The sequence below is a fragment of the Schistocerca serialis genome, chromosome 6 (genome assembly GCF_023864345.2).
Source record: "Schistocerca serialis cubense isolate TAMUIC-IGC-003099 chromosome 6, iqSchSeri2.2, whole genome shotgun sequence".
In the NCBI taxonomy this organism is placed as follows: domain Eukaryota; kingdom Metazoa; phylum Arthropoda; class Insecta; order Orthoptera; family Acrididae; genus Schistocerca; species Schistocerca serialis.
Window position 1 is genome coordinate 120,189,288 of NC_064643.1, and position 27,122 is coordinate 120,216,409.

Here is a 27,122-nt window from a genome sequence, read left to right on the forward strand (position 1 = left end):
TGAGTTGGCCGATTCCAACAGTGCCTCACTGATGTTACAGTCATAGGATACTACGTTTTTTCATTCTGTGAAGCGCAAGATTTTACATTTCTGATCATTTAGAGCAGGTTTGCCAGTCTCTGCACCACGTTGAAATCTTATCAAGAAATGACTCAATATTTATGCAGTTTCTCTCAGACAGTACTTGATTATAGATAACTGCATCATCTGCAAAAAGCCTTATTTTACTTTTAATATTGGTCATTAATATACAACATGAACAACAAGGGTCCCCACAATAATCCAGTCACAAATTTCACTCGATACCCCATATTATCGTACTTTTGACATTAAGCGTAGGTACGGTATTGAGCCAAATGCTTTTCGGAAATCAAGAAACACTGCATATGCCTGGTTGCCTTGATCCAAAGCTTTTAGTATGTCGTGTGAGAAAAGTGCGAGTTGGGTTTCAAATGATCGATGTTTTCAAAATCCATGCTCGTTGGGAGGGGTCACTGAGGAGGTAATGGAAATGCCGTGTGACTAGGGCCTCCCGTCGGGCAGACTGGTCGCCTGGTGCAAGTCTTTCGAGTTGATGCCACTTCGGCGACTTGCGTGTCGATGGGGATGAAATAATGATTATAGGGACAACACAACGCCCAGTCCTTGAGTGGAGAAAATCTCCGACGCAGCCGGGAATCGAACCCGGGCCCTTGGGATTGACACTCGATCGCGCTGACCACTCAGCTACCGAGGGCGGACACTGAGGAGGTAATTCTGTTCAAGGTACCTCATTATGTTTGAGCTCAAAACATGTTCTAAGATTCTAAAACAAATCGATGTCAATGGTATAGAACGGTAGTTTTGTGCGATCACTTCTACTACCCTTCTTGTAGATGGATGTGACCTGTGCCTTCTTCCAAGGAATGGGCACGGTTTTTTTTGTTCGAGGAATCTGCGATAGATTGTAGTTAGAAGAGGGGCTAACTCAGCCGCAAATGCAGCATAGAATCTGACAGGGATTCCATCGGGGCCGTGAGCTTTGTTTAGTCACATCAGGGCGTTCCTCGTGGACTATAGTTATTTGCTGGATGAACTGCGTTCCACACGTTCGCACAGGACGGACTATTACCGCCAATTACAAAGACACCAACACGCCGACTAGGTTGAGCCCACAGCTCGTGGTCGTGCGGTAGCGTTCACGCTTCCCACGCCCGGGTTCCCGGGTTCGATTCCCGGCGGGGTCAGGGATTTTCCCTGCCTTGTGATGACTGGCTGTTGTGTGATGTCCTTAGGTTACTTAGGTTTAAGTAGTTCTAAGTTCTAGGGGGACTGATGACCATAGATGTTAAGTCCCATAGTGCTCAGAGCCATTTCAACCATTTGATTAGGTTGAACGACGCAACCCTGCCGTACGATGGAAGAGAGTGTGACGTGCGATCCATCTATCCCTTCCCCCCCACGAATGTGTGGACTTCGTGGAACGTGGTATTGAATGACAAATTCGCTAATCGCCAACGATTGGACTCCATTCATCTGGTCGACACGCCTTTGTGTCCACTTTGAGCAGTAACTGATTCTGACGGACATCGGTTGACATTTGGTGCAGCGGCTGCGTATTGACTACTCACTAGCCCTACTCATACGACGGCCGCCCGCGCCGACTGATTCTGAAGCTCTGTTCCACCTCAATGCCGTCTATTTTCCAGCCGTCAGGACAAACGTAGTACAAAAATGTTGAAATGTGTGTGAAATCTTATGCGACTCAACTGCTGAGGTCATCAGTCCCTAAGCTTACACACTACTTAACCTAAATTATCCTAAAGCCCGTTTCACACGGAGCAAGATTCGCTGTAAGTTTCCTTGCTGGCTCGCGCGGCGGCTACCTTGCGGGCTCCGTCGTCTGCTAGCGGGCTACCTTCCTGGGAACCTTGTAAGATTTCCAGGATAGGTCCGGTGCCATTTTTCTTGCAAGGTTCCCTGAGTGCTACCTGCGTTGGCCAATCGTGAGGCGTGTCGTTTGTGACGTCAGACGCGGAAAGCTTCGGCGGGAAGCCTTTGTTAATAGTCGCTTTTCTGCTGTTGTGAGGTGCGGTAGGAAGTTCTTATCATTAATAAATAATGGCACCGCAGTGGTCCAAGGAAGCGATTGAAGCATTGATATGTACTTATAGGGAAGAACAGTGAAAAGCGCAAACTATTATAATAAACACTTGCGTGCAGAGGCACTCGAAAGAGTTGCAAATACCAATACATCCATTCGTATAAAATTTGGAAAGGATGTACGATCTTCTATCCTATAAAATAAAGTCGTATATAACAGTCATTATCGGTTTATTTATAAAATCAAACAGTAATGAAATGGTGATACTTTTCAAACAAAAGTAGGTGTTATGCGAATTAACCTCAACTCTTTACGAAGCATGGAGAGCACACCTTTTCCAGCGTTTCTCCTCTTAATCCACATTTTCGTCTATTCTTTCTTTCTTCTTCTCTCATTAGCATGCATTTCTGCATTGTTTAGCACCAAAACAGCTAATAACGCCAGTTTGCTCTGAACATCTGTACCTGAAGCAGCCATCTTCGTTCGATACAACATGGAGCCGATCTTGCACCGTGGGAGAGCTTCGGCATGGAAGATAGCCGGCTCCCTTCCCTGCAAGCCGGCAGGCATGCACGCCATCTCGCAAACTTGCGGCGAACCTTGCTCCGTGTGAGACGGGCTTAAGGACAAACACACACACCCATGCCCAAGGGAGGACTCGAACCTCCGCCGGGACCAGCCGCATAGTCCATGACTGCAGCGCCTGAGACCGTTCGGCTAATCCCGCGCGGCGACAAACGTAGTCAATTGGATTTAAGGAATAAAGGAATGACGCTGTACTGTTTCTTCCGCGTCGATGACAAACATGCTTTAAATTATTAGTCCTTCCTGCTAGACAGACACAGGGACTTACAGTGCCGGGCGAAATATCGTTCCTGTTTTGTCAGCTATCTGGGTTTATTGTTTATCTACTCTCCGGCTAGCTGGGGTGTTCTCGGCGCGAGGAGAGACAGATGACGATGATCCACAATTCAAGGTCGATTCTAGCCCGTGTACAGAGGGGACAGTACTGCTCATCACACGAGAAGACGGCCTGGATGATCTCCACGCTCAGCTGTTGCTGGGTTTTCTTTACCTGGTTAGTATGGTATTTACTTTGTGATTAAAATAAAAATAAATAAATAAGAAACAAGAGAAAAACAACCCTTTATATCTCCCCCTTCGATCCCTGTTTCAGGCCCATGAGCAGTAAGACACAGTGCCAGGCCTCGAGTGGCGACCCCCTGCCCTCTCAGTCGCCAAGTCCCCCTTCCCCCTCTCCTCAAGCAAAAAAAGAACAAAAAACACAAAAACAAACAAAAAAGGGTAGTGTCTTTTACTAACACTCAAAACTTTCTGGGTGTAAAAAAAATGGTTGCAGCATCTTTCATTAAAAAATAAAATAAAATAAAAAGGCGGTAAACTACGTGTCTGGAAAGTGAAAAGTTTTGGGAGCGTATCCCGGCCGGACCCTTTTTCCACATTATTTTTTAATATCTTTCCATCATGTGGAGATTCGCCAGAAACGCAACCTGGTTCGGACTGCAAGTTGCACTATAGGTCCTCTTCCCATAGTTGGATTATTAGTTAGGAAAGCGCAAGTCGCCTACGTGGCGTCCAGTTGATTGCAATCATTTTAGAACTACTGCTAGCGTAAAAAAACAAGCAAATCTAAAATCTGTGGTTTCAATTTTTTATGCAAAAGTAAAACGATTTCCGGAAAACGTGGGATGCAACTTCGCTCCGTTCACATAAACAAAGTTTTTCAGCAGCACAGTGAAGTCGTGTGTTTAGGGCCTCCCGTCGGGTAGACCGCCTGCCTGGTGCAAGTCTTTCGATTTGATGCCACTTCGGCGACTTGCGCGGCGATGGGGATGTAATGATGATGATTAGGACAACACAACACCCAGTCCCTGAGCGGAGAAAATCTCCGACCCAGCCGGGAATCGAACCCGGGCCCTAAGGATTGACAGCCTGTCGCACTGACCACATTTTTTTAAAATCTCATTTTGTTCGCTTTTGTTCGTTGCATCTGCTCGGGGCGGACGTCGTAAGACATCCGTTGAAGTTCGTTGTTGATCGATTAACTCAGTTTTTTTATTACAGAGGGCAGCTAACCCTCCGACCGAACACGCTGAGCTACCGTGCCGGCAATTCACGATTTTGCGTGTCATCCTCGCGCAGGGGCCATGCTAATCTTCTCTGTATCGTTCCAATGTTAGTATATGTACCGCCGAAGCGAGTACTTATCAGTAATGCTACTCACTACGCTAAACCAACTACAACCACTCAGCTACCGGGGGCGGACAAATAACATAGATGCGGGCACATTGCGTGGCAGGGCGAAAAAGTATTCTACAAAGAAGCTGCGAGAAAGGATTTTAGCAATGAGTCTGAACAACGAATCACTGCATACTATGCAGGAGTGCCGTCAAAGGCTTTATATTTATAATAGGCGTATGTTTTGTTACTTTTCATTTTATTTTCTTTGTGGCATTCAGACACGGTTCACTCAGCAATTCTTCGATACATGATATGCAACAAATTAAAATATGTATCAAATCACACACATACTTACAGTAATAATTCGCACTGAGTATTTCCATTGGTAGTAAATTGATCAACTACATCATGATGTGCTTCCATCACTGCCACGACATGTCACTCGAAACGCCAATTAAATACAATATTGATGCGTGAAAAATTTACGGGCGTGCGCTGCTCAAAGCATTTCAAGTTATATGGAACTGATGATATTCTGTAAACTGACGTTGTTCCCCGAATTTAATGTATAACTTAACGCTGCGTCCCGTAAAACCGCTACGCCAGTGAGGCTTTGTACTACCCGCGCGAGGCCCTCGCGGATCGCTAATAGGGGCGCCTATAGGTTTTCATATCAGTAGGGGCAAAACATTTTCCATTTTATTTAGAAATTATGAGGACGTGGTTATCTGATGGTCTTTTACTTACGTATTACTAAAACATGTGCCGGATTTTACGTTTTCCCACCGTTTAAATTATTTTCTGTTGGTTCCATCATTTGCCCTTATAATCTCTCTTTCGCCGTGGTACGGGATTTTAACTGTTGATCGCGAATGATAAAGTAAACAAATAGGGAGAGTGCGATTATATTGATGGGGAGACATGTCATGAAATCGGCGTAACTAGTAGTTATCGGTCCGTCGTAATGAAGTGATGCGTAACCATGAAAAGAGAAGTAAGAGTGCCAATGCCAATATTGGCCTTTTAGTAAAAAAAGATCCTTCCAAAACAGTATCGGACGTCGTAAAGCAAATTTAAAGCGACGGCAGGATCTCGGGTGATGATAATGAGAGCTGTTACAAAATCGGCGTCACTAGCAGTTGTCGCTCCGTCCTATTAAGGTTTTGCGTGACCGTGAAAAGAGAAAGAGTTTCAGTGCTAGTATCGGTCTTGTAGTAAAAATGGTTCCTCTAAAAAAGAATCGGACTTCGTAAAGCAAATTAAAGTGAAGGCAGTGTAGCAGCCCTTTTTCTGTTTTCGCTTTTTCGTCTAATTGGTGAAAGTTTGATTTTATTTTTTACACATTGACTGTCATTGAAGGGTTTTACTTTTATTTAATATTGTCCCGGCTAAGTATTAGTTTGGTTACTTTTAAAACCCAATGTTAAACGTGGGTCACTACACGTATAGTCATCCCAACTCTGAGAGAAAAAATCTTTAGTAGCTTTACTACCAATGTTTACAGTTGACGATACTTTAACCTTTCGTTCAATTGTTTTAGTTACGAATTGCTAGTTTGTTCTTGGCATACGAGGTGCGGCTAGAAAAAAAACCGGACTGATGCTGGAAAAAACATTTATTTACAATTATTTACAATTTCATGTTATCTCCTTCAATGTACTCTCCTCCTCGGTCTCTACACCGCTCCATACGAATTTTCCACTGTTCATAGCAATGCTGCAGATCATTTTCGGTAAGTCCATACATTACTTCCGTCGCTTTTTCTTTTACTGCTTCAACAGTCTCAAATCTAGTTCCTTTCAAAGCTGACTTGACTTTAGGGAAAATAAAAAAGTCACAGGGGGCCAAATCAGGTGAGTAGGGTGGATGATCTAAGATGGGAATGTTGTGTTTTGCCAAAAACGTCTTCACTGACAACGCACTGTGAGCTGGGGCATTGTCTTGGTGAAGGATCCATGACTTTTTTCTCCACAAATCGTTCCGTTTTCTCCGTACTCGCTCACATAGGGTAGCCAGGACGCTAATGTAGTAATGCTGATTCACTGTTTGTCCCTCTGGTACCCAACCAATGTGCACAACCCCTTTGATGTCAAAAAAAACAATCATCATTGCCTTGAATTTCGATTTTGACATTCGTGCTTTTTTTTTGTCGTGGAGAACCAGGAGTTTTCCAATGCATCGATTGGCGTTTAGTTTCGGGATCGTAAGTAAAAAACCACGATTCATCGCAAGTAATAACATTTTGTAAGAAGGTGGGATCACTTTCAATGTTTTCCAGGATGTCAGAACAAATCATTCTTCGGCGTTCCTTCTGTTCAATTGTGAGACACTTTGGAACCATTTTTGAACACACTTTGTTCATGTTGAAACTTTCATGAAGAATCTGCCTAACACTTTCCTTGTCAACTCCTGTTAACTCAGACACTGCTCTGATTGTTAAACGGCGATTTTGTCGAACAAGTTTACCGATTTTTTCAATGTTTGCATCAGTTTTTGCTGACAATGGTCTGCCAGTGCGAGTGTCATCACTGGTGTCTTCGCGGCCATCTTTAAATCGTTTAAACCACTCAAACACTTGTGTTCGCGATAAACAATCATCGCCGTACACTTGTTGTAACATTACAAACGTTTCACTTGCAGATTTTCCTAGTTTGAAACAAAATTTGATGTTAACACGCTGTTCTTTCTGTACACTCAACATTTTCCGACGCACAGACAAAACGTCAACTACTTAAGACAGACGCCACGGGCAGACTGAGTGCAGGAGGCAGATGAAACTCGAGCAGTAGGCGGAGCGAGAGTCACGTGACAGGCCACGCGACTTTCAGCCTTATTGCATTCGTTTTATTGTTTCACCAGTACTAGTCCGGTTTTTTTCTAGCCACACCTCGTAGATCACGTAACCTTAACGTTTATTAATCTAAGTTAAATTAATGTTCAAGCCTTGTATTATGTTTCAAATTAACAACGTCAGTTTATTGACAAGAATTATTAATAAATAGGTTCACTCATACGATGTCATTCAAAGAAGTTCTTTAATTAGATGTCTAAGTAGGATTCCCGCTAGCATCAGAGATGTTAGATAATATCCTGTTACTTGCGGTATATAAGTTATTTCTATTTAATATCCGCAAACTGTCGTTAACAATGATCACTAGTCGCGTGAAGTTAAAGTTTCCCACTATCACAATTCAAAGTCCGAATCCTGTTAAAAATCTCAATTCAGTAAAGCGCTGAAATATTCACACGAATTGACATTAAAGCCCGTTTATTTGATCTGATAAATGTCCAAATTAAAGTCTTGAATTGACAATCCTCAAAAACAATCTCGTCGCGATAGAGTCTTGATCCCCGTTTAATAAAGTCCCAATTGTTGTTCTCTAAAGCTGTACGTCCTAAATAACTTCCGAACTAGAACAGACTAGAGATTGGAATATCGTAATTACAACGTATGGCTATTTATACTTTAATAAACACTATCTTTGGTGTCCCAGACCTACGTTCTATGTCTATAATATTGATTTTCTTACGTATTGGAATAACTAATATTTTAATATTTTCTACTGTTTTCCCCCTTCCCATGTTTCTTAAATTTATAATTAAATTTTCCTTTTCTTTTCTTTTGCTTTCTATAGTAGATATTTCCCTCTATTTGTTTTTTATTTATTTTTCGTACTTACTACTTGTGAGGGACTTGAGTCATTATGTGAATTGATATTTTAAGGACATGGGAGCTAATTTGGGAGCTATTTTTGTTTTTTCAACACCGAGAGGCGTTGTAGGTGTTGGAGCAGGATCTTGGATTGACATTACGATAAGCAGTTATCGCTGCTACAATGACGACTGATCAAAGGCATCACCGTGTTAAGGCGTCTCATTTAATTCAAGCTCTCCACGTAACTGATGAAAAAACATTTGGAAAACAAGTAATGGCGAGGAACATTTAAAAATTATAATAAATTGCAATATGCATATCACTTTTTGTAATTATCATAAAATATACAATAAAGAAAGAGACCTTCTGCCCAATCTGCAGTCAGAAGCGCCAGAAGAAGAAAGACAGTAGTAGTTGCTGGGACTCCAGCACTTGTTTTTTAAACAAAATACAGCTGAAAAGTGAACATACAGTGCCTCCATACTACATATACACTTAATTATGTTATCTCTGGGTTTGGGAATCTGTCAATTTTGGTCTGTAATGTTTTATTACACCCTATTCCTTCAATAAATTCTTTTTCCTACCATTCAAAATTGTCTGAGCACATAAAAACAAATTTTAATGTACGTTTTGCATAACATTAATTTCTTACGTAGTGAACGCAATCGGACTTGAATCAATAGGCTGAAAAATCATGTCATTAAATTCAGTTGTGTGAAGTTGGTCAACTTTACTTTCATTGCAGCCGAAGCTTCGCTCAAAACACGAAACAATATTTTTTTAAAATTATGTTTGTGGTAACTGTGAACGATTGTATCAAGTTATATCGCCCCATTTTGGAATAAGCGGCTCACGAGCGGGCCTACGTTGCTTCATACAAGATACAGAAGCTGCAAGGGCTACAGAACGTAGCCTTGTGGCGAGCGTTGCGCGTCCAGTACCTCATTAGGGTCGCTGCGTTTCCGGCGAAGCACGCATCCCACCCTTACTTTAGCTGGCCATGGGTTTTTAATCTTTCCTGTGACACGCCTCCCAGCCTACACACCAGGAACCTTGCCACTTATGACAGGAACGTGGCCTGACAACGCAGTTGGTCCATGTGGCTCCTAAGGGACTGAGACGATGCATTTCCAAGTTTTTATGATTTCAGCCTATCGCATCTCTATAATGACCAGTCATTAATCCAGCCAATGACCAGTTATTAATTCCCTTGGAGACAACATTTCCGAGACGGAACTCCATCCTTCATAATGGGACCGCGTACTAATGCAATAGTTTCGTCATTCAGTAGATTGGCAGCTTCGTTTCATTTTAATACAGGTTATTAACAATGCCCGGAGTTTGTTGGTACGTAATCTTTCACTAGAATGATTTTATTCATTAACCGAATAGATTCATTGAACGCCAAACCTCGAGTTTCAAGCTTTTTAATACTTGCATGTATATGGGGAAAATCAGTACCAATCACAGCAATGTCTTTTACCGGAATAATTAAAAGCTTCCTTGCACTGGCAAACTGCCAAAGCCTCTACACTATCGAAGTCGTTCACTACCCCTCTAATGGCCTCGACATGTTCATTGTAAAGCAACACAGTTTCGACCCACGTACTCCAACGAGTTACCACTGGTTCGGGGGGTAAAGGCACATTTGGTAGTGTTCCTTTGTAGAATTTGATGAGAGCAGGAGACTTTAAAAACACTTTCTTTGGGGATGCAATCAGTTTATTTACTTTCACAAACGTGGAACGTACTTCTTCAGCAAGGCGATGTACTTCATGAGCAAAGGACATCACGTGAATCAAATTGGGATAAAATACTCGGAGGGCTTTTCCTGCTTTGATCATATAGGGAGCAGCATCTGAAATGAACACAAACATCCTTTCATCTACAGAAGATTCTGGAAATATTTTTCTTATACCCTCATTAACAGACGGCCGCTGTGTTCGAGCGGTTCTAGGCGCTTCAGTCCGGAACCGCGCTGCTGCTACGGCCGCAGGTTCGAATCCTGCCTCGGGCATTGATGTGTGTGATGTTCTTACGTTAGTTAGGTTTAAGTAGTTCTGAGTCTAGGGGACTGATGACCTCAATTAAGTGTCATAGTGCTTGGAGTCATTTGAACCTCATTCACAAATCTGGTGATCGTAGAATGATTTACTTTCTCAAGTCCTTTGCAGGCCGCTAAGTAGGAAGAAGAAGGCTCTTCTTTTACTTTGCAATGTAATGGCCACAGTCCGCAGCTCGTGGTCGTGCGGTAGCCTAGTTCTCGCTTCCTGCGCCCGGGTTCCCGGGTTCGATTCCCGGCGGGGTCAGGGATTTTCTCTGCCTCGTGATGACTGGGTGTTGTGTGATGTCCTTAGGTTAGTTAGGTTTAAGTAGTTCTAAGTTCTACGGGACTGATGACCATAGATGTTTAGTCCCATAGTGCTCAGAGCCATTTTTTTTGTAACGGCTACAAGTGTCTACAGTTTCGTCAACTGAAATCCAGATAATGCTGACTTTGAGTTCACTGCGTGTATCACCCGGAACATTTACTTAAATTGACGGTATGTAATATTTACGTATGTTTATTCATCTGGTATATTTTGATTTAAGCAATATTCGCGAAGGAAGCCTTTGAGGATAGGGTTTGTAAGTTTGTCAACAGGAACATTACTTGCAGATCAATGTTAAACCGACTTTTTTGGCTACCTTTGGAACATCCCTGCTACTGCAACTTGCTGTTGTCAGAAGTTGTTGTCATGGTCCTTTCTTCCGCATTCCTGCGAAATGAAGACATGTCTTGACATGCTGGTCTATTTGAAACTTTTTTTTTTTCACGAAACGTTTTTCTTGAAAACTCGACGATATGAAACAATGCCGTCATATGTAAATGTTCAGGATGGTCAGCTAACCACGAGACGACGTTTCTGTTTTCGGGCGGCATGGCGCACAACACGTTACACACTATACGTTGTAAACACGTTCAACTGTGTACAAGTAAACAGAAAGCTTAACGGAAAAATTGGACGTGCGACTAAAAGCTTGCGTACTTTGATTTAACTGTTGCCGACGCGTACGGTATGACAGCGGAGGGGACATCAAAACTAGATCGAGATAGAGACCGTCCGACAAAATTTTTAAAATATTGTAAACATAGAGCGAAAATACGCATCGTCACTAATTTCTAGTTAAAATATGCAAATAATCGGTGAAAAGGAGACAAATATGCAAATGCATATTCAACATGCAAATGCATACAATCCGATCTCTACTTACTACTATGTCACTGTAAATGAAACTTTCAGACATACAAATGTTTTAACAGCCATCAACGTTTTCCCTAATCATATTTTAGCTATGTAGTTTTTATTTCAAAAATCGTGTATGGTCGTAGTCTCTGCAAACGTTGGTTCTACTCTGATTGTGATTGTTGCGCTGTTAATACGCACTGTGAAAATGGCTGACATTGCTTTCGTAATGAAACATGCGCCCGGAACACCAGTAAAAATGGCGAGAAACAACTTGTTCTCTATCTTTTTCACAAGATTACAGAGAAAACGACGTCGACGTTTTTCGAGAAACTATATTTATCAAAAACAAGGCATTTATAGATGTAAGAAGCGTGATGTAGTCGAGGTGTAGGAATCTGGTAATCGAGAATTCTGTGGGTGGCTCGTTCGAGTCTCGCTCTAGCCTCTCTCTCTCTCTCTCTCTCTCTCTCTCTCTTCTTTCGTTTCGCATACCTACATCGTTTAAAATTGAAATTCATCAAACATATGCTAATTAACACATACTTGGTCATCATATTTTTTAATGTCTTTTGTTTCTAATTACATATCGCACAGAATATTCCAGATTTCATTGCAAATATAAGTTCTTAAATATCGATATTTTATAAAAGATTGTTAATAAAGATTGATTAAGTTGAAAATAAATAACACAATTAAATTTTTGTGAGAAAAATGTAAATCAAATGCTCTTTATTTGAACTATGTTCATTGTTTTATGCCATAGGTGAGGACGCACACGGGCCTGCGTGATAAGCATCGTAAGAACATGGAAGACAATAATTTTCACAGCATCGAACACACACCACAAACGCTACATTTTTTCAGTTGCTATCGTACCAGCGCTGTTTGAACCCAAGACAACTGATCTGGAGCCAAGTTAACGTCACGCTGGCGAAATCCAGTACAGCACATCATAAAAGAAGAGGAGAAAGTATGGGTTTTTGAGTGCTTTGTGGATGCTGATATTGATCGCCTCGTTATCAACTTAACAGTTAACAGTTCCAGTATTGACAATGAAATGTCCCTCAGACCCGGAAATGGAAGGACTCCAGTGATTTCCATATCACTGACTGTAAATAATTCCATCAGTGGCTTCAGTATTTAACTAGGCCTATATGGTGAAATACCCGCAATATGCTTTCACATGCCGGCCGGAGTGGCCGTGCGGTTCTAGGCACTTCAGTCCGGAACCGCGCTGCTGCTACGGCCACAGGTTCGAATCCTGCGTTGGGCATGGATGTGTGTGATGTCCTTGGGTTAGTTAGGTTTAATTAGTTCTAAGTTCTAGGCGACTGATTGTAAGTAGGCTGTTTAGGTTTTCTTATTGGTAACGCCACGTAGCGCTCTGTATGAAAATCACTAGCTGTGCTGTGTGCAGTCTGTGGCTAGTTTGCATTGTTGTCTGCCATTGTAGTGTTGGGCAGCGGCAGCTGGCTGTTAACAGCGCGTAGCGTTGCGAAGTTGGAGGTGAGCCGCCAGCAGTGGTGGATGTGGGGAGAGAGATGGCGGAGTTTTGAAATTTGTAAGACTGTATGTCATGAACTGCAATATATATTACGACTATTAAGGTAGATACATTGTTTGTTCTCTATTAAAATCTTTCATTTGTAACTATGCCTATCAGTAGTTAGTGCCTTCCGTAGTTTGAATCTTTTATTTAGCTGGCAGTAGTGGCGTTTGCTGTATTGCAGTAGTTCGAGTAACGAAGATTTTTGGTGAGGTAAGTGATTTGTGAAACATATAGGTTAATGTTAGTCAGGGCCATTCTTTTGTAGGGATTTTTGACAGTCAGATTGCGTTGTGCTAAAAAAATATTGTGTGTTAGTTTAAGGACAGTCATGTACAATTGTTCTAAGGGGACGTTTCATATGGCGACCCTGCCAGGATACCTCACTGGAATCTTCTGATTTTGTCTTGTAGTTTGTGTAATTAGTGTAGCTTTAGTTTATTGCTAGTGCATAATTGTAGAGAGAATCTCCTTTGTAGTTGCAGTCTTTCATTGTTGTACAATAAAACAGTTGTGGCGTGCATGTAAATTTGCACCAAGTATTTCACAGTTTGCAATTAACTAGATATTATTTTCAGCACTATGTTGATGTGTTCTCTTATTTTCTGTGTTATCGTGTGAAATATTGTGACAATAATGGCGTGTGAAAAACGTAACACTAGGCTCCAAAGTAAACAGAGAAATAATAGTGACGACGAGCGTAGCTTACCAGCACCACTGTGTAATGAATTAACAGACATTCAACGTAGTAATTTGGTAACTGTGCATAGGGAAATGGAGCGGGCGTCAAATAATGGTGTAGACAGTGAAACAGGTAGTGAACAGGGAAGCATTATCGATCGATCGGTCGGCAACAGCTCGCCTCAGGAATCGGGAATGACAGAACACAATATTGCACTCAGGTTTTGGGTTCTCACCGTTTTCTCAAATGAGTCAAGACACATTTTCCGCTTGTCAAAATGTGAATGTTGCCGGTGCAAATGCACTGCCGAATAGCACTGAGGAACATGTTTCAGACAGCAGTGCACTGTTATTACAGTTAATGCAACAAATGGGACAAAGGCTACAAAAGTTAGACACAATGCTTGAACAAAATCAGAAACAAATGGGACAATCTCTTCAAAAGTTAGACACAATGGAACAAAATCAGAGACAAACACAGCAAAAGCTTCAAAAGTTAGACACTATGGAACAAAATCTTCGGAAGTTAGACACCATGCTTGAACAAACGCGTGAAGATTTAACTACTGAGTTACATAAAATCGAAGCGAAATGTCAAAAAGTCTGTAATGACGTAAAAACACAAATTTGTGAGCATTTCCAACCTATTTTTTTCGCGGCATGAAAATGCATTACAGAATCACAAAGCAGCCATAAAAGAACTGCAAACTATTGTTCATGAAAATAATGAGACCTTGCAAGCTAAATTTGACTCAGTTGCATCTACCGATTCAGTTACGCAACTTGCAAAAACTCAGGAAAACTTAAAGGACACAGTAGATACTCTGAAAATTGGTTCAGAAAGACACATGGAGGAAATTAGTTCATTATCAGAGAAAGTAGTTGAACTTTCGGATCAGCTAAATAATTTATCTACAAAGGTAGATGATAATCTGAACGACACAAAACCTGTAGTCTTTAATGACACTGAAGAGTATGAACAAACTAGAAAATTCAAACAATATCAAAATCAAATCAATACACTGTACAAAAGAGAAATTCGGGAAGTACAAGATCAGTTGGCACAAGTAATACAAGAATTACATATTTCAGAGGACACTCGCGCTCCAACACGGGAAGAGGGTCTTAGAAATATGGAACAACCACAAAATAATAACACAGGACACTTCGGAAATTATGAAAGAAATTGGCAAGGCACACCGAATTTTGAGATGGAACCGCTGAAACGACGTAACAATGACCGACATGTGGCTCGCCAACATGATGATTTTGACTATAAGCTGTTCATTACTACACGTAAATTCAAAACATTTAAGAATTCTGGCAACGACATTCATCCACAAGCATGGCTCCATCAATTCTCCCAACTCGTCATTAGAGCACAGATTAGAATTTATGTGTGGCTACTTAGAGAATGAACCAGCTGTAAGAATGCGATCGGTCATTCACGATTGTCACAGTGAAGGAGAATTTTACCATGCCTTCCTCTCAGCATATTGGTCTCAAGCTACACAAGACCGAGTAAAACATAGCATCATAATGATGAAACATTTCGAACAATCTGAATTTTCCAGTCTTGTGAAATATTTTGAAGACATGTTGCACCAGAATCAGTACCTGTCAAACCCATACAGCCCCTCAGAACTCATCCGCATTTGCTTAATCAAATTACCTGAACATTTACGACATATTATTTTGGCAGGACGTTGCAAAGACGACATTGTAGCTTTTCAGGGACTCTTACAAGAATTAGAATTTGACACTGATAATCGCGGAACGCGAAAACAGGAACACAACAATTACAGGTCACATCCGTCGCAATTCCGCAATGAAAGAAATAATAACTGGACACGACAAGGCTATTCTCACAACATAAATCGTGACCAAAACAGACACCACCTGTATGACAACCGTTGGCAGAGTAGTAATAACTACAGGGAAAGATCACCTCTCCGCGGTAGTGACTATCACAGAGACAATCAGAGAAACAGACGATTTGGGAACAAAAACAATTATTATCAAGGGAGACAGAATAACTTCAGACGCAACGGTCCACCACCCAGTTACGATTCTGGGAGAAATTCGCCACCACGTGACCGACAAACAAGAAAATATGTAAACTACCGACAAAACGACAGACCTGAATTCCGTCAGAACTGGCGGGATTCAAACAGAGCAGGGCACTCTCGACAAGGTGAATTTGTAGGAGTTAGGTCTCCTAATCCCAATAACGACGCGTGCCAACAAAGAGACAGACAATGACTCGCACCACAGGCAGCCGCTTGCGCCGGCTGGCTCAGAGAAAAATAACATAGACGCTAACCTTGAGAAAAATTCCAGTATTGTTTACCAACGTATACTGCATGATAATTGCGCTTAAGTTGAAACTCTGAGTACCATGAAGAGTAAAGGATTGCACCACATTTCACATGTAAAACCGTTTATTGAAAGATAATCTGCTTTTTGACTTTGTCTTTGCCATAAAACTTTTCACTTCACATTTCTAGTATGCTTTGTCAGACTTAAGAAACTGTTAACATGCAACAATGTTTGAAGTTAAATATCCAGTCTAGAACCTAGGGAACATTTTTAAACAGAAATTACGAATGCATTGTTATAGTGAACAGACGACACAGTGTTGTATTTGTACATTCTTGCTTGTTAGTTGCACGATTACGTAACGACTATCAGGCTTACATACTTAGGACACATACTGGTACTGCTAATGAGATTTTAATGCAACATTTTGGTTTACTTGAAAATACATTCTGGATTTAAAGTACTTTCAGTGAGATACCAGATGACATAGTGGTTAGTTTATGTGACAGCTACACGATTTTATCACGACGCTATTAATGAGTGGCAATTTACAATGTTGCTTTTGCAGTGTTTCTGTTTTATATTTGCACAGTTTTCTGTTTTATTCTGGAAAGTAAAACATGTTTTAGTAGTAACTTTTGTGGTATAGCTACAATGAGACAGCCTTTTCCGTAGCACAACAATACATTACAGTACAGTACTTTCTTCATCACAACTATAAGCATAATAACTACGATATCTATACACAAAGCATTTCACTTTTGTTTATCGTGAGGTAAGTACATTGACTTCTGCAGAACTTAGCTTTTGGAGGACGATAACTATGACACTTCCACAGAGATTATCTTACAGCAAGACGCACATTTAGCGCTACAGGACACGCATTTGAGTGATTAATTTTGTACTTAAAACATTTATTTTTTAAGATTTTTGAATTACAAAGATACAAAGGTTTTCCATGATACATTTCATTCCATTGCTGTAATCTGTAAAACCTGAGGGTATAATTACATTAATCCTCAGGGGGGTAGACGTTTACTTTGTGTACCATGTGTTTGGCAAGCACAAGGAGCCATAGCTAATATGGTATTTGCTTATACAACTTTACACATCTGTACCATATTTCTCTAACACACAAATTACACAGCTATCTGATCATTTAACTGAGAGATAAACATTTTTTTTACTACATCAGTGACACATCTTTACGCAATTACACAGTTGGGTAACTTCACACTTTAGAAATTGTATTTTGTCTGTACTTTTGTGAACTGTTCATATTTTTTTGGAACCATTGTGATACTATGAGAGCTTTGAATGATGTATTTGGTAAGGGAGCAAGATTTTTAAAGTACGTTTGAGGTAGATGACACTATTGAAATGAGCAGAGAATTTTCTTTAGTTTTTGAAATTATTGCAGAAAGCTACGACGTTTTTGAGATTTGACTGAGGTGTTATGATGTTATTTTTACGACGATGATGTGTATTATGCTGTTGAGGTATGTTTCTGATCAATAAGCTCCTGTTATATGAGGAATTTGATTATGCTACGTAGTTATTAAGATGAAATATTGAAGAAGTGTCGACGGATATGTATATGTGTAATAAGGTAAGGAATAATGAGTAGTGAAACTCTGACTTGTGAAAAAGGATGTTGGAAACCAAGAATCGTACTTTAAGAGTTATGAAATGTGTGTAAATGCAGGCGAAAATTTTTTGCACACTGTTATAGTCATAGGATTTTGTTTCTACACATTTACAGCGCAAATTATCGACCTGTGAAATTTTTTATATGATACTGTCACTGTAATGCAAACTGGTGTCGTAAATATTTCAGTAAGAAAGTTAAGTGACCACCTGCACGTAATGCGTCATGAGCACCCAGCTGTGTCAGACGCCTGGAGAAAAAGCCATTAGTGTGTGCCTTTTCAGAGGCACAGGTAGAAAAAAAAAAGGGAGGCCATGATCCTTGCTATTGACATTCCTTTTTAGAAAGCATCGCAAATACGACACGCTTAAACTTGAAAACATATGATTATACTGTGGAGCTCTTAATTTATTATATTTACTAAAATGCCTAATGAAATGATGAGAAAGATTTCACGGCTATTGTCTTGCTAGTTGAGAGAAATGCCATATGGCTTGCTTTATGTATTTATTTACTCATTTTGTTTAATATCTAGTTTCTAGCTGCACTGCAGCATTGGTTAAAATAAAATTTAATAGATGTACTAATATAAATATTTTATGCCTACAGATCCAGTAAATAATTTTATGATCTATTCAAAAAAACAAAGGAGCATAAAAAGACATTTCCCTTCACAGGAATTGCATACGGAATTTTCTTTTCAACTACTTGGTAATTTTTTTGGTAGAATAACTTCTTGTGGTGCACCACTTTAATTACATAGACATTAAGACGTGAATATACATTTCCCTTGTCTGCATTGTTGTCTTTAATGTAATATTTTTTCTGCTTGAGCTTTGTCATGTTTAAATATAAGTTATTGCCTTTGCTGCTGCTGTGTACCAGGCATAGTGCTACTGAATTTGACTTTGTATTACGCTGTTAAGCCAGTTTTACTATGGATTTATTTTTCTTGTTTGCTGCACAGTGCCTTATATTAGTTGCAATATTGCAATTGCTTTGCCAATTTGAATTTTTTGTCATTGCTGTTTGTGTTAATTGTTTTGTGCTGCTGCATTGCCTCGTCCCTTAGTTTAGCATTTGAGCTCAGTAGATTTAAGTTAGCTTAAGAGGGGGTAGACTATATAAGAAACTAACTATGATGAATTGGAAGAAATGCATTGAAAAGGCTATAAGAAAATGGTTTGGCCAAAAAAGTATTTTGAAAGAGGATATGAACCAAAAAAGTAGGGTTCAGAGACAACAGGTTTGGGTAGGATTTTCTTGCAAATAAATAATGAGGTAAGATAATGGAAAATAAATAATGAGGTAAGAAATATGTGAACATATAAATACAGAAAGCATGCTTGGATAGGACTCTTTTCGTGGAAACAAATGTTGAAATAAGACGAAAGATCTATGGAATGAAGTTTTGGGTTGGACTGCAGTACCAAATGTTACACTGAAAACAAACCCTGTCCTTTCCTTCTATGTTATTCTGCTATGTGTTTTGTGTACTCTTGTGTATTTATGTTCTTCCTGTCTTTATATGTTTATCTGATAAGACTTACGTTGTATAATTTTGCTAATACTCAGCTACATGAACTATGATGAGGAATACTGTTATCCTCAAATATAATTTGCATTAATAATATGTTATTTACTTTGTAAAGATGTTAGACATTATTAATTCTGTTCTGTTTTAATGCTCATGTGTGAAGTTGATGTTTCAAAAGCTATTCTGATCTTTTATGTATTTACTTATATCATAATTCCTGTAACACTGCTGTATATGTTATTTCGATTATTTTGTAAAGCCTGTACTACAAATGTTATCTGTGTTGTTATGTTCTTTAATTATGTATTTTGTACCTTTGTATTCTTATGTTATAAAATTGTAATTGACACCAGTTCATCATATTATTAACTTGTAAGTTCCATTTCACTGCACACGTTTCTGTTGGTCATAGTATATGGACAATGTGTGAGAAGTAGGGACTGTTAGTGTTTGCACGTGTGTTAATAATTCAGCAAGGGACTGGATAACAGCATTGCTGGTTCTAAGGACAATTCCAAAAACTTTGTGAGTGCACAAGTGGTGGTCATGGACTTGCTATATTATCCGCAAGACTTTTCAATGGTGATTGTGCACCTGCACAGTCACAACAGATGGCTGCTGGCCATCTCTACAGTGGGTCTGCATCTTTGATGACCCACCAATACCATTATTTCTACAAGGACTACAGTGGGTCTACACCTTTGCTGACTCACCAATACCGTTATTTCTACAAGGACTGCAATGGGTCTGCACCTCTGGTGGCCCACCAATACCGTACTCTCTACCAGGAGTACAGGGGTCTGCTCTGTGATGACCTACCTACCAATATTCTTCAAAGCTTCGACTGACTCTGCGGTGGGTTTGCTCTGTTGTGGCCCATTACCTGTCTGCATGTCGAGAGTCAGCACTGTCTTTCCGTTGGAAGGACAACACTACTTCTTCAAGACTGCATGGAAATGCTCTACTTCCATGTGCATTTTCTTTTACTGCTCAGACTTTGAGAAAAACACTGCAATTTTACTGTGATGAATGATCAGGACTGTCTTTATAGGCTGTGAGAAAATTTTAGATTTTGACCAACATTGTATTAATAAGTGTGTGCATTTGATATCTTTCTTACTGTAATTATGAAAAAATTTTTCAAATCTGTATTGGCCAGTGCCCAAAACAATTTGTAAAAGTTTTTGTGGGGAGCATGGGGGCTATGTAAGTAGGCTGTTTAGGTTTTCTTATTGGTAACGCCACGTAGCGCTCTGTATGAAAATCACTGGCTGTGCTGTGTGCAGTCTGTGGCTAGTTTGCATTGTTGTCTGCCATTGTAGTGTTGGGCAGCGGCAGCTGGCTGTTAACAGCGCGTAGCGTTGCGCAGTTGGAGGTGAGCCGCCAGCAGTGGTGGATGTGGGGAGAGAGATGGCGGAGTTTTGAAATTTGTAAGACCGGATGTCATGAACTGCTATATATATTATGACTATTAAGGTAAATACATTGTTTGTTCTCTATTAAAATCTTTCATTTGCTAACTATGCCTATCAGTAGTTAGTGCCTTCCGTAGTTTGAATCTTTTATTTAGCTGGCAGTAGTGGCGCATGCTGTAATGCAGTAGTTCGAGTAACGAAGATTTTTGGTGAGGTAAGTGATTTGTGAAACGTATAGGTTAATGTTAGTCAGGGCCATTCTTTTGTAGGGATTTTTGAAAGTCAGATTGCGTTGTGCTAAAAAAAATATTGTGTGTCAGTTTAAGGACAGTCATGTACAATTGTTCTAAGGGGACGTTTCATGATGACCTCAAATGTTAAGTCACATAGTGCTCAGAGCCATTTGAACCATTTGCTTTCACATAAACACGTACGAGGTCTGTTCAAAAAATTCCAGAACGTTGTCCACTGCTTTTTTTCTGCGTTTCCCTTTTACTTATTGTGCGTGGTCTCCTTCGGATTACTCTCCTCGACAACTGATACACCGTTCCCAATGTCTCCATCCTTTCAACGGAGTTTTCAACTTTGAAAATTAAAAAAAAAGTCCGCAGAGGCCAGATCTGGAAAGGACGGAGGATAGGTAGCACAGTGATTTCGTTTTTTGTGCAATAGTCACGCACTAACAGGAATGAATGTGCGTTATCGTGACGCAAAAGCCATGAACTGTATCACCACATTTCAGGCCGTTTCCTTCTCACATTTTCTCGCAGGCGTCGCAACACGTCCCGATAGAACCATCGATTAAGAGTTAGACCCTGTGGCAAGAATTCATAATGAACTAATCCTACATAATCAACGAAAACTATCAGCATGGCTTTATCGTTCGACCTGACCTGACGAGCTTCTTTTAGTCTTGGAGAATTTTTCCTGACCCGTTGTGAAGATTGAACCTTGGTCTCAACCGTAGACCGCCGTCTCATCACCAATAATGATTCTCTTAAGGAACATCTCGTTCTCATTTGCGCGATCCATAACCTCTTCACAGATTACGAGGCGAACGTCTTTCTGGTCTTGACTCATGAGCCGTGGGACGAACGATGCATTCCGAGATGCTGTGTCATGACATGATCCAATTTAAATTTTACATTCTTCTGCAAACTCTCGGACAGTCTGTCTTTGGCACGCACTATTTCGTTGACGTTCCTGACATGAGCGTCGGAGGGCGTTCTGAACGAGGGTCATCTTTAACTTCAGTCCGGCCGTTTTTAAACCGTGTGAACTATTCGTAACACCCAGTGCGGCTTAAGTACTCATCACCGCAGGCTTCCTGCATCATTTGGTGTATCTGTAAATGTTTTCTTGGGTTTCAGCACACGCGTTGTTCCTCTATCTCTGCCATCTCGAAATTCGCGAACTGCGTGACACAACGCTCTGCTCCATACAGCACTGAACCAACAGACATGCAACAATGAAACGTGTGGTAGTCCCATATAAGCGTGTGCAGGGAAGCGTTTGGCGTTTCGTTTGGCGTTTCACTCAAAAAAAAAAAAAAAAAAAAAAAAAATACAACCAATGTTTCGTAATTTTTTGAAGAGACATCGTAGCTCACGCAGAAAAGTTAAACCGTATTTAAGTTACGAATTCTCGTAACTCTTGTTTTTAATTACGATGTTAGCTAAGAACGAGAGTACGTTATATTATAAGTCTGGTCACCTAAGGGGCGTATTGCCGGAGTTATGCCCTACATTCTTTCACTCTATTTAATAATTCAATGACGTCGAAAGTATATTGTTTCTCCGCTCGTTTCTTTTTTCTCGTCTTAACTGCAATTGTTCACATCAGTGATGGTTAGTTGGATTAGGTGGCTGGCCAGGGCTGTCCAAGTTGAATGCGTCGGTAGAGATGTTGCACGAATCATCTCTGAGTCGACGAACTCCCAACATACACCAGAAACATATCCTCATTTTGGTACTTGACTCTATTCGAGACAGCTTGGCTAAAGCTCCACCTGAAACGAAATGCAATGAAGTTCAAGCAAACGGGGAAGAATACATAGTTTAATATTTACATCTACATCTATTTGGATACTCTGCAAATCACATTTAAGTGTCTGGCAGAGGGTTCATCGAACCACCTTCAGAATTCTCTATTATTCCAATATCTTATAGCGCGCGGAAAGAATGAACATCTATTATCTTTCCGTACGAGCTCTGATTCCCCATATTTTATCGTGGTGATCGTTCCTCCCTATGTAGGCCGGTGTCAACAAAATATTTTCGTATTCGGAGGAGAAAGTTGGTGATTGGAATTTCGTGAAAAGATTCCGTCGCAACAAAAAACGCCTTTCTTTGAATGATTTCCAGCCTAAATCCTATATCATTTCTGACACTCTCTCCCATATTTCGCTATAATACAAAACGTGCTGCCTTCTTTGAACTCGATGTACTCCGTCAGTCCTACCTGGTAAGGATCCCACACTGCGCACCAGTATTCGAAACGAGGACGGACAAGCGTAGCGTAGGCAGTCTCCTTAGTAGGTCTGTTACATTTTCTAAGTGTCCTGCCAATAAAACGCAGTTTTTGGTTAGCCTTCCCCACAACATTTTTTGTGTGTTCTTTCCATTTTAAGTTGTTCGTAATTGTAATACCTAGGTATTTAGTTGAATTTACGGCTTTTAGATTAGACTGGTTTATCATGTAACCGAAGTTTAACGAGTTCCTTTTAGCACTCATGTGGATGACCTCACACTTTTCGTTATTTAGGGTCAACTGCCATTTTTCGCACCATTCAGATATATTTTCTAAATCGTTTTTTAGTTAGTTTTGATCTTCTGATGACTTTATTAGTCGATAAACGACAGCGTCATCTGCAAACAACCGAAGACGACTGCTCAGATTGTCTCCCAAATCGTTTATATAGATAAGGAACAGCAAAGGGCCTATAACAATACCTTGGGGAACGCCAGAAATCAGTACTGTTTTACTCGATGACTTTCCGTCAGTTACTACAAACTGTGACCTCTCTTACAGGAAATCACAAATCCAGTCACATAACTGAGACGATATTCCATAAGCACGCAATTTTACTAGGAGCCGCTTGTGTGGTACAGTGTCAAAAGCTTTCCGGAAGTCCAGGAATACGGAATCGATCTGAAATCCCTTGTCAATAGCACTCAGCACTTCATGTGAATAAAGAGCTAATTGTGTTTCACAGGATCGAGGTTTTCTAAACCCATGTTGACTGTGTGTCAATAGACCGTTTCCTTCGAGGTAATTCATAATGTTCGAACACAATATGTGTTCTAAAATCCTGCTGTGTATCGACGTTAACGAAATGGGCCTGTAATTTAGTGGATTACTCCTACGACCTTTCTTGAATATTGGTGTGACCTGTGCAACTTTCCAGTCTTTGGGTACGGATCTTTCGTCGAGCGAACGGTTGTATATGATTGTTAAGTATGGAGATAATGCATCAGCATACTCTGAAGGGAACCTATTTGGCATACCAGTTACCAATGTTTCGGAATTCTTTGAAGGGACATCGTAGCTCACGCAGGAAAGTGAACCCCTATTTAAGTTAGGAATTCTCGTAACTCTTGTTTTTAATTACGATGTTAGCTAAGAACGAGAGTATGTTATATTTTCCATCTGATCACGTAAGAGGTGGATTGCCGGAGTTATACCCTATACTCTTTCACTCTATTTTATGATGCAATGACATTCGGAACTGTATTGTTTCTCCGCTCGTTTCTTTTTTCTCGTCTTACATGCAACTGTACACATCAGTGCAGGTTAGTTGGATTAGGTGGCTGGCCAGTGCTGTCCAAGTTGAATGCGTCGGTAAAGCTGTTGCACGAATCATCTCTGAGTCGACGAGCTCCTAACATACACCACAAAAGTATCCTCATTATGGTACTTGACTCTATTCGAGACAGCTTGGCTAAAGCTCCACGTGAAACGAAATTTACTGAAGTTCAAGCAAACGGAGAAGAATACATTGTTTAATGTTTACATCAGGTTTATTCTTACGATGAATACAGTGTATCGACGTGTAATGGTACTTGAATTGCGTAACCTTACGGCACCTCACCTCAACCTCTCGATACCAGCAATATTCTACTGTGTTTCTGTAAAGTAGTTGACATATTTCTGAGACGACATTCAGATTTGATTTCATTAATGTAGAGGTACTTTGATACATCGATATGTTTGTATTGCAATGATATTATTCTTATGTGTATTCTTTCATTTGTCACTATGATCTTTGACGTACTTGTAACTCTGATTTTTGGGCGCGTAAGCGATTATTAGTTAGAGAGTCAGACCTTGAGAAAGTCAAGTCTTGGACGTCATGTTGGAAAGACGCATATTGTAGTCAGCTTATAAAATGTGAACTTTAACAGTGAGGAAGGTGTTTTCAAGTATGTTTTGTATTGTGAAGTGATGTTTTGTGTGTTACGTGATATTGCAACAAAAGGAATAAAAAGGAAGTGTAACTTAAATTCGGAGTGCTGATTATTTTTTTATATCACCATTGTACTAACTTTGAAAGGTTTAATCTTCAAGAGTGGTTTGTGAAGCGCATCTACAAAACTTTTGAATATTGCGGAATAAAACCTAGGCCTCTTTGCACCCGAGCTTGGAATCATCACCACCTAGATTTTCGACGATTGAGCCATGATTTTACAACGAGACCAGCATGGGAAACACGAAAAGATGAGTGCCTAGTTTATTCATTATTCCATGAAATGACTTTATTAATTGTGCTCTAATGACACCTGCCACATAATAACTTTGTTGTTGCCCGAAAATGCAGTATTTAGCAGCGTGAGCAATACCACAATCATTATTAAATTTTGACCTTTGTTGTGGTAGGGTTGTTAGACACTTAACATAAAAACTGGGCACAACGCAACAGAGGGTTGTTAGAGACGTAAGCAGTTGAAATGTAGAAGCTACCGCCGCCCACGGACAGCGATGAGGCTGTACTGAGGCTAAACCTATTCCCGCAGCGACATCTGCTCCACAACACGACAAACAGTACGCACGCCGCACTGAAGCGGTGGCGCCTCCGTTGTCGCGCTGCTGCACCGCGTCCGATGCGCCACCTAGCAGCGCGCGCGGCTACTCGGCGCTCGGCAGCGCGCCGCGCGGCGGGCGGCGGAACCGCGTGCCGGCGGTCGGCGGGCGGCGCGCGGCCGAGTTTAGCCGGGCGGGCGGTCGGCACTCGGCGCCATCGCCAGTGCGGGGCGCGCGCCGTTGGCATGGCCAGCTGATCCGCGGGTGCCGCGAGTGCGAGCCGAGCGACCGACCGACTCTGTCACCGCCACGAATATGGGCAGCCATACGTGCTGGCAACGGTGATACCTCTAGCGCTGCCGCCCGATCTTCCTCTTCAGTTGGCCCGTTTTTCTTTTTGTTTTTTTTTTTTTCTGGGAACGGAAGGTCGTACGGAAGAAGACCTAGCGTCCGCAGCAGTCGTCCACGAGCGGTAGGAACTAAAGTAACGGAATGCAACAGGCGAACCAGGTGGGCAGCGCCGCCGCCGGCCAGGGGGCGGCCGCGCCGGGGGCGGCGCCGGCGGCGGCGGCTGTGAACGCGTCTCCCGCGTCGACGGGCGCCACCGGCACCGCCACCACCACCAAGACCATGGTGAACGGCGGTCGCTTCGACTTCGACGACGGCGGGACGTACTGCGGCGGCTGGGAGGACGGCAAGGCGCACGGCCACGGCGTCTGCACCGGCCCGAAGGGGCAGGGCGCCTACGCCGGCTCGTGGCACTACGGCTTCGAGGTGTCCGGCGTGTACACCTGGCCCAGGTAACGCCCCGCCCCGCCCACCCCAATGTGTTGTGTGGCTGTGCCTGTGTGCGTGTGCTGTGTCTGCCGGGCCGCCAGCTGCCGACCCTCCTACCTTCAACCTGTTGCGGGACGCCAGCCGGCGCCCCCGAGCTGCAGCTCGCGAGGAGTTCCGGTTGATTGATTGTCGTGTGACGGACCACTTGTGCAGGCAGGCGGCATTGTCGAAGGACGTCCTCGGAGGTGAAAAACTGGCGCAGCACCACCTGCTGGCCGTCCAGTTTGTGTTTGCACCCCTCTACCGTCTCATCGGTAACACCAGACGCTCAAATCCCACAAAGTGTTCGCACGGGGAATGTAGGAAGGTGGTCGACATCAGTTTGGCACCTTGCTCTATGCGGAGTGATTTTGAACGGCACGGACAAACCTCTAGACTCGATCGTTCAGGGAATAATGATCAAATAAACTCGGATGACGATATGCGTCCTTTTCCTGCAATAGGCCATCTTATTTATTCGGTGTATCAGACTACTGTACGACACGGCGTCGGTCTTTGCCAGAGAGCGCAATTAGGCTAGAGAGGACATCCTCATCTAACAGCCACGGTTACTGTGTCCAAAAAGGCAGAGAGTGTATCCTCCGGTACATGCAGATGCATATCGCCAGTCAGGTGCGGTAAGAGACGACCATCTCTCAGACGTTTAGGAAGAAAGAAGATCTTGAGGAACATGACCACCTCCGGTATGGACCTTCACCCACCGGAATGTACTGCATCACACGAATAAAATGCTCTCTCGCACGGGAACCACACAGTTCTAGATCTATGCACATTAGACGTTTATTCCTTGTCGTCTCAGAGATCATATTCTGCAGTTTGTCTCCAGTGGTCAAAATATTGCTCGACACCCCTTTCTCAGCATTTTCAATTACCTGCTCTGGTTTCTTCGTTGATCACCTGCCGGAAAATATATATATTTTTTCGCTTGAAAGCTGCAGCACAACATA

General features: G+C 41.6%; 1 protein-coding gene and 1 non-coding gene across 2 annotated transcripts in view; one reads left to right on the forward strand and one right to left on the reverse strand.

Annotated features, from left to right (window-relative positions):
* Window positions 1-4,201: 4,201 nt before the first annotated feature.
* Window positions 4,202-4,308, reverse strand: LOC126485626 (U6 spliceosomal RNA). The gene has a single exon (XR_007588050.1). It is a non-coding gene; the product is annotated as a U6 spliceosomal RNA (small nuclear RNA).
* A 21,213-nt stretch (window positions 4,309-25,521) lies between these two features.
* Window positions 25,522-27,122, forward strand: part of LOC126484487 (junctophilin-1) — an 883,087-nt gene continuing 881,486 nt past the window's right edge. The window contains exon 1 of the mRNA XM_050108022.1: window positions 25,522-26,138. Within this exon, the coding sequence (XP_049963979.1) occupies window positions 25,831-26,138 (308 nt within the window). The 5' untranslated portion in view covers window positions 25,522-25,830. The remainder of the gene's footprint in view (window positions 26,139-27,122) is intronic.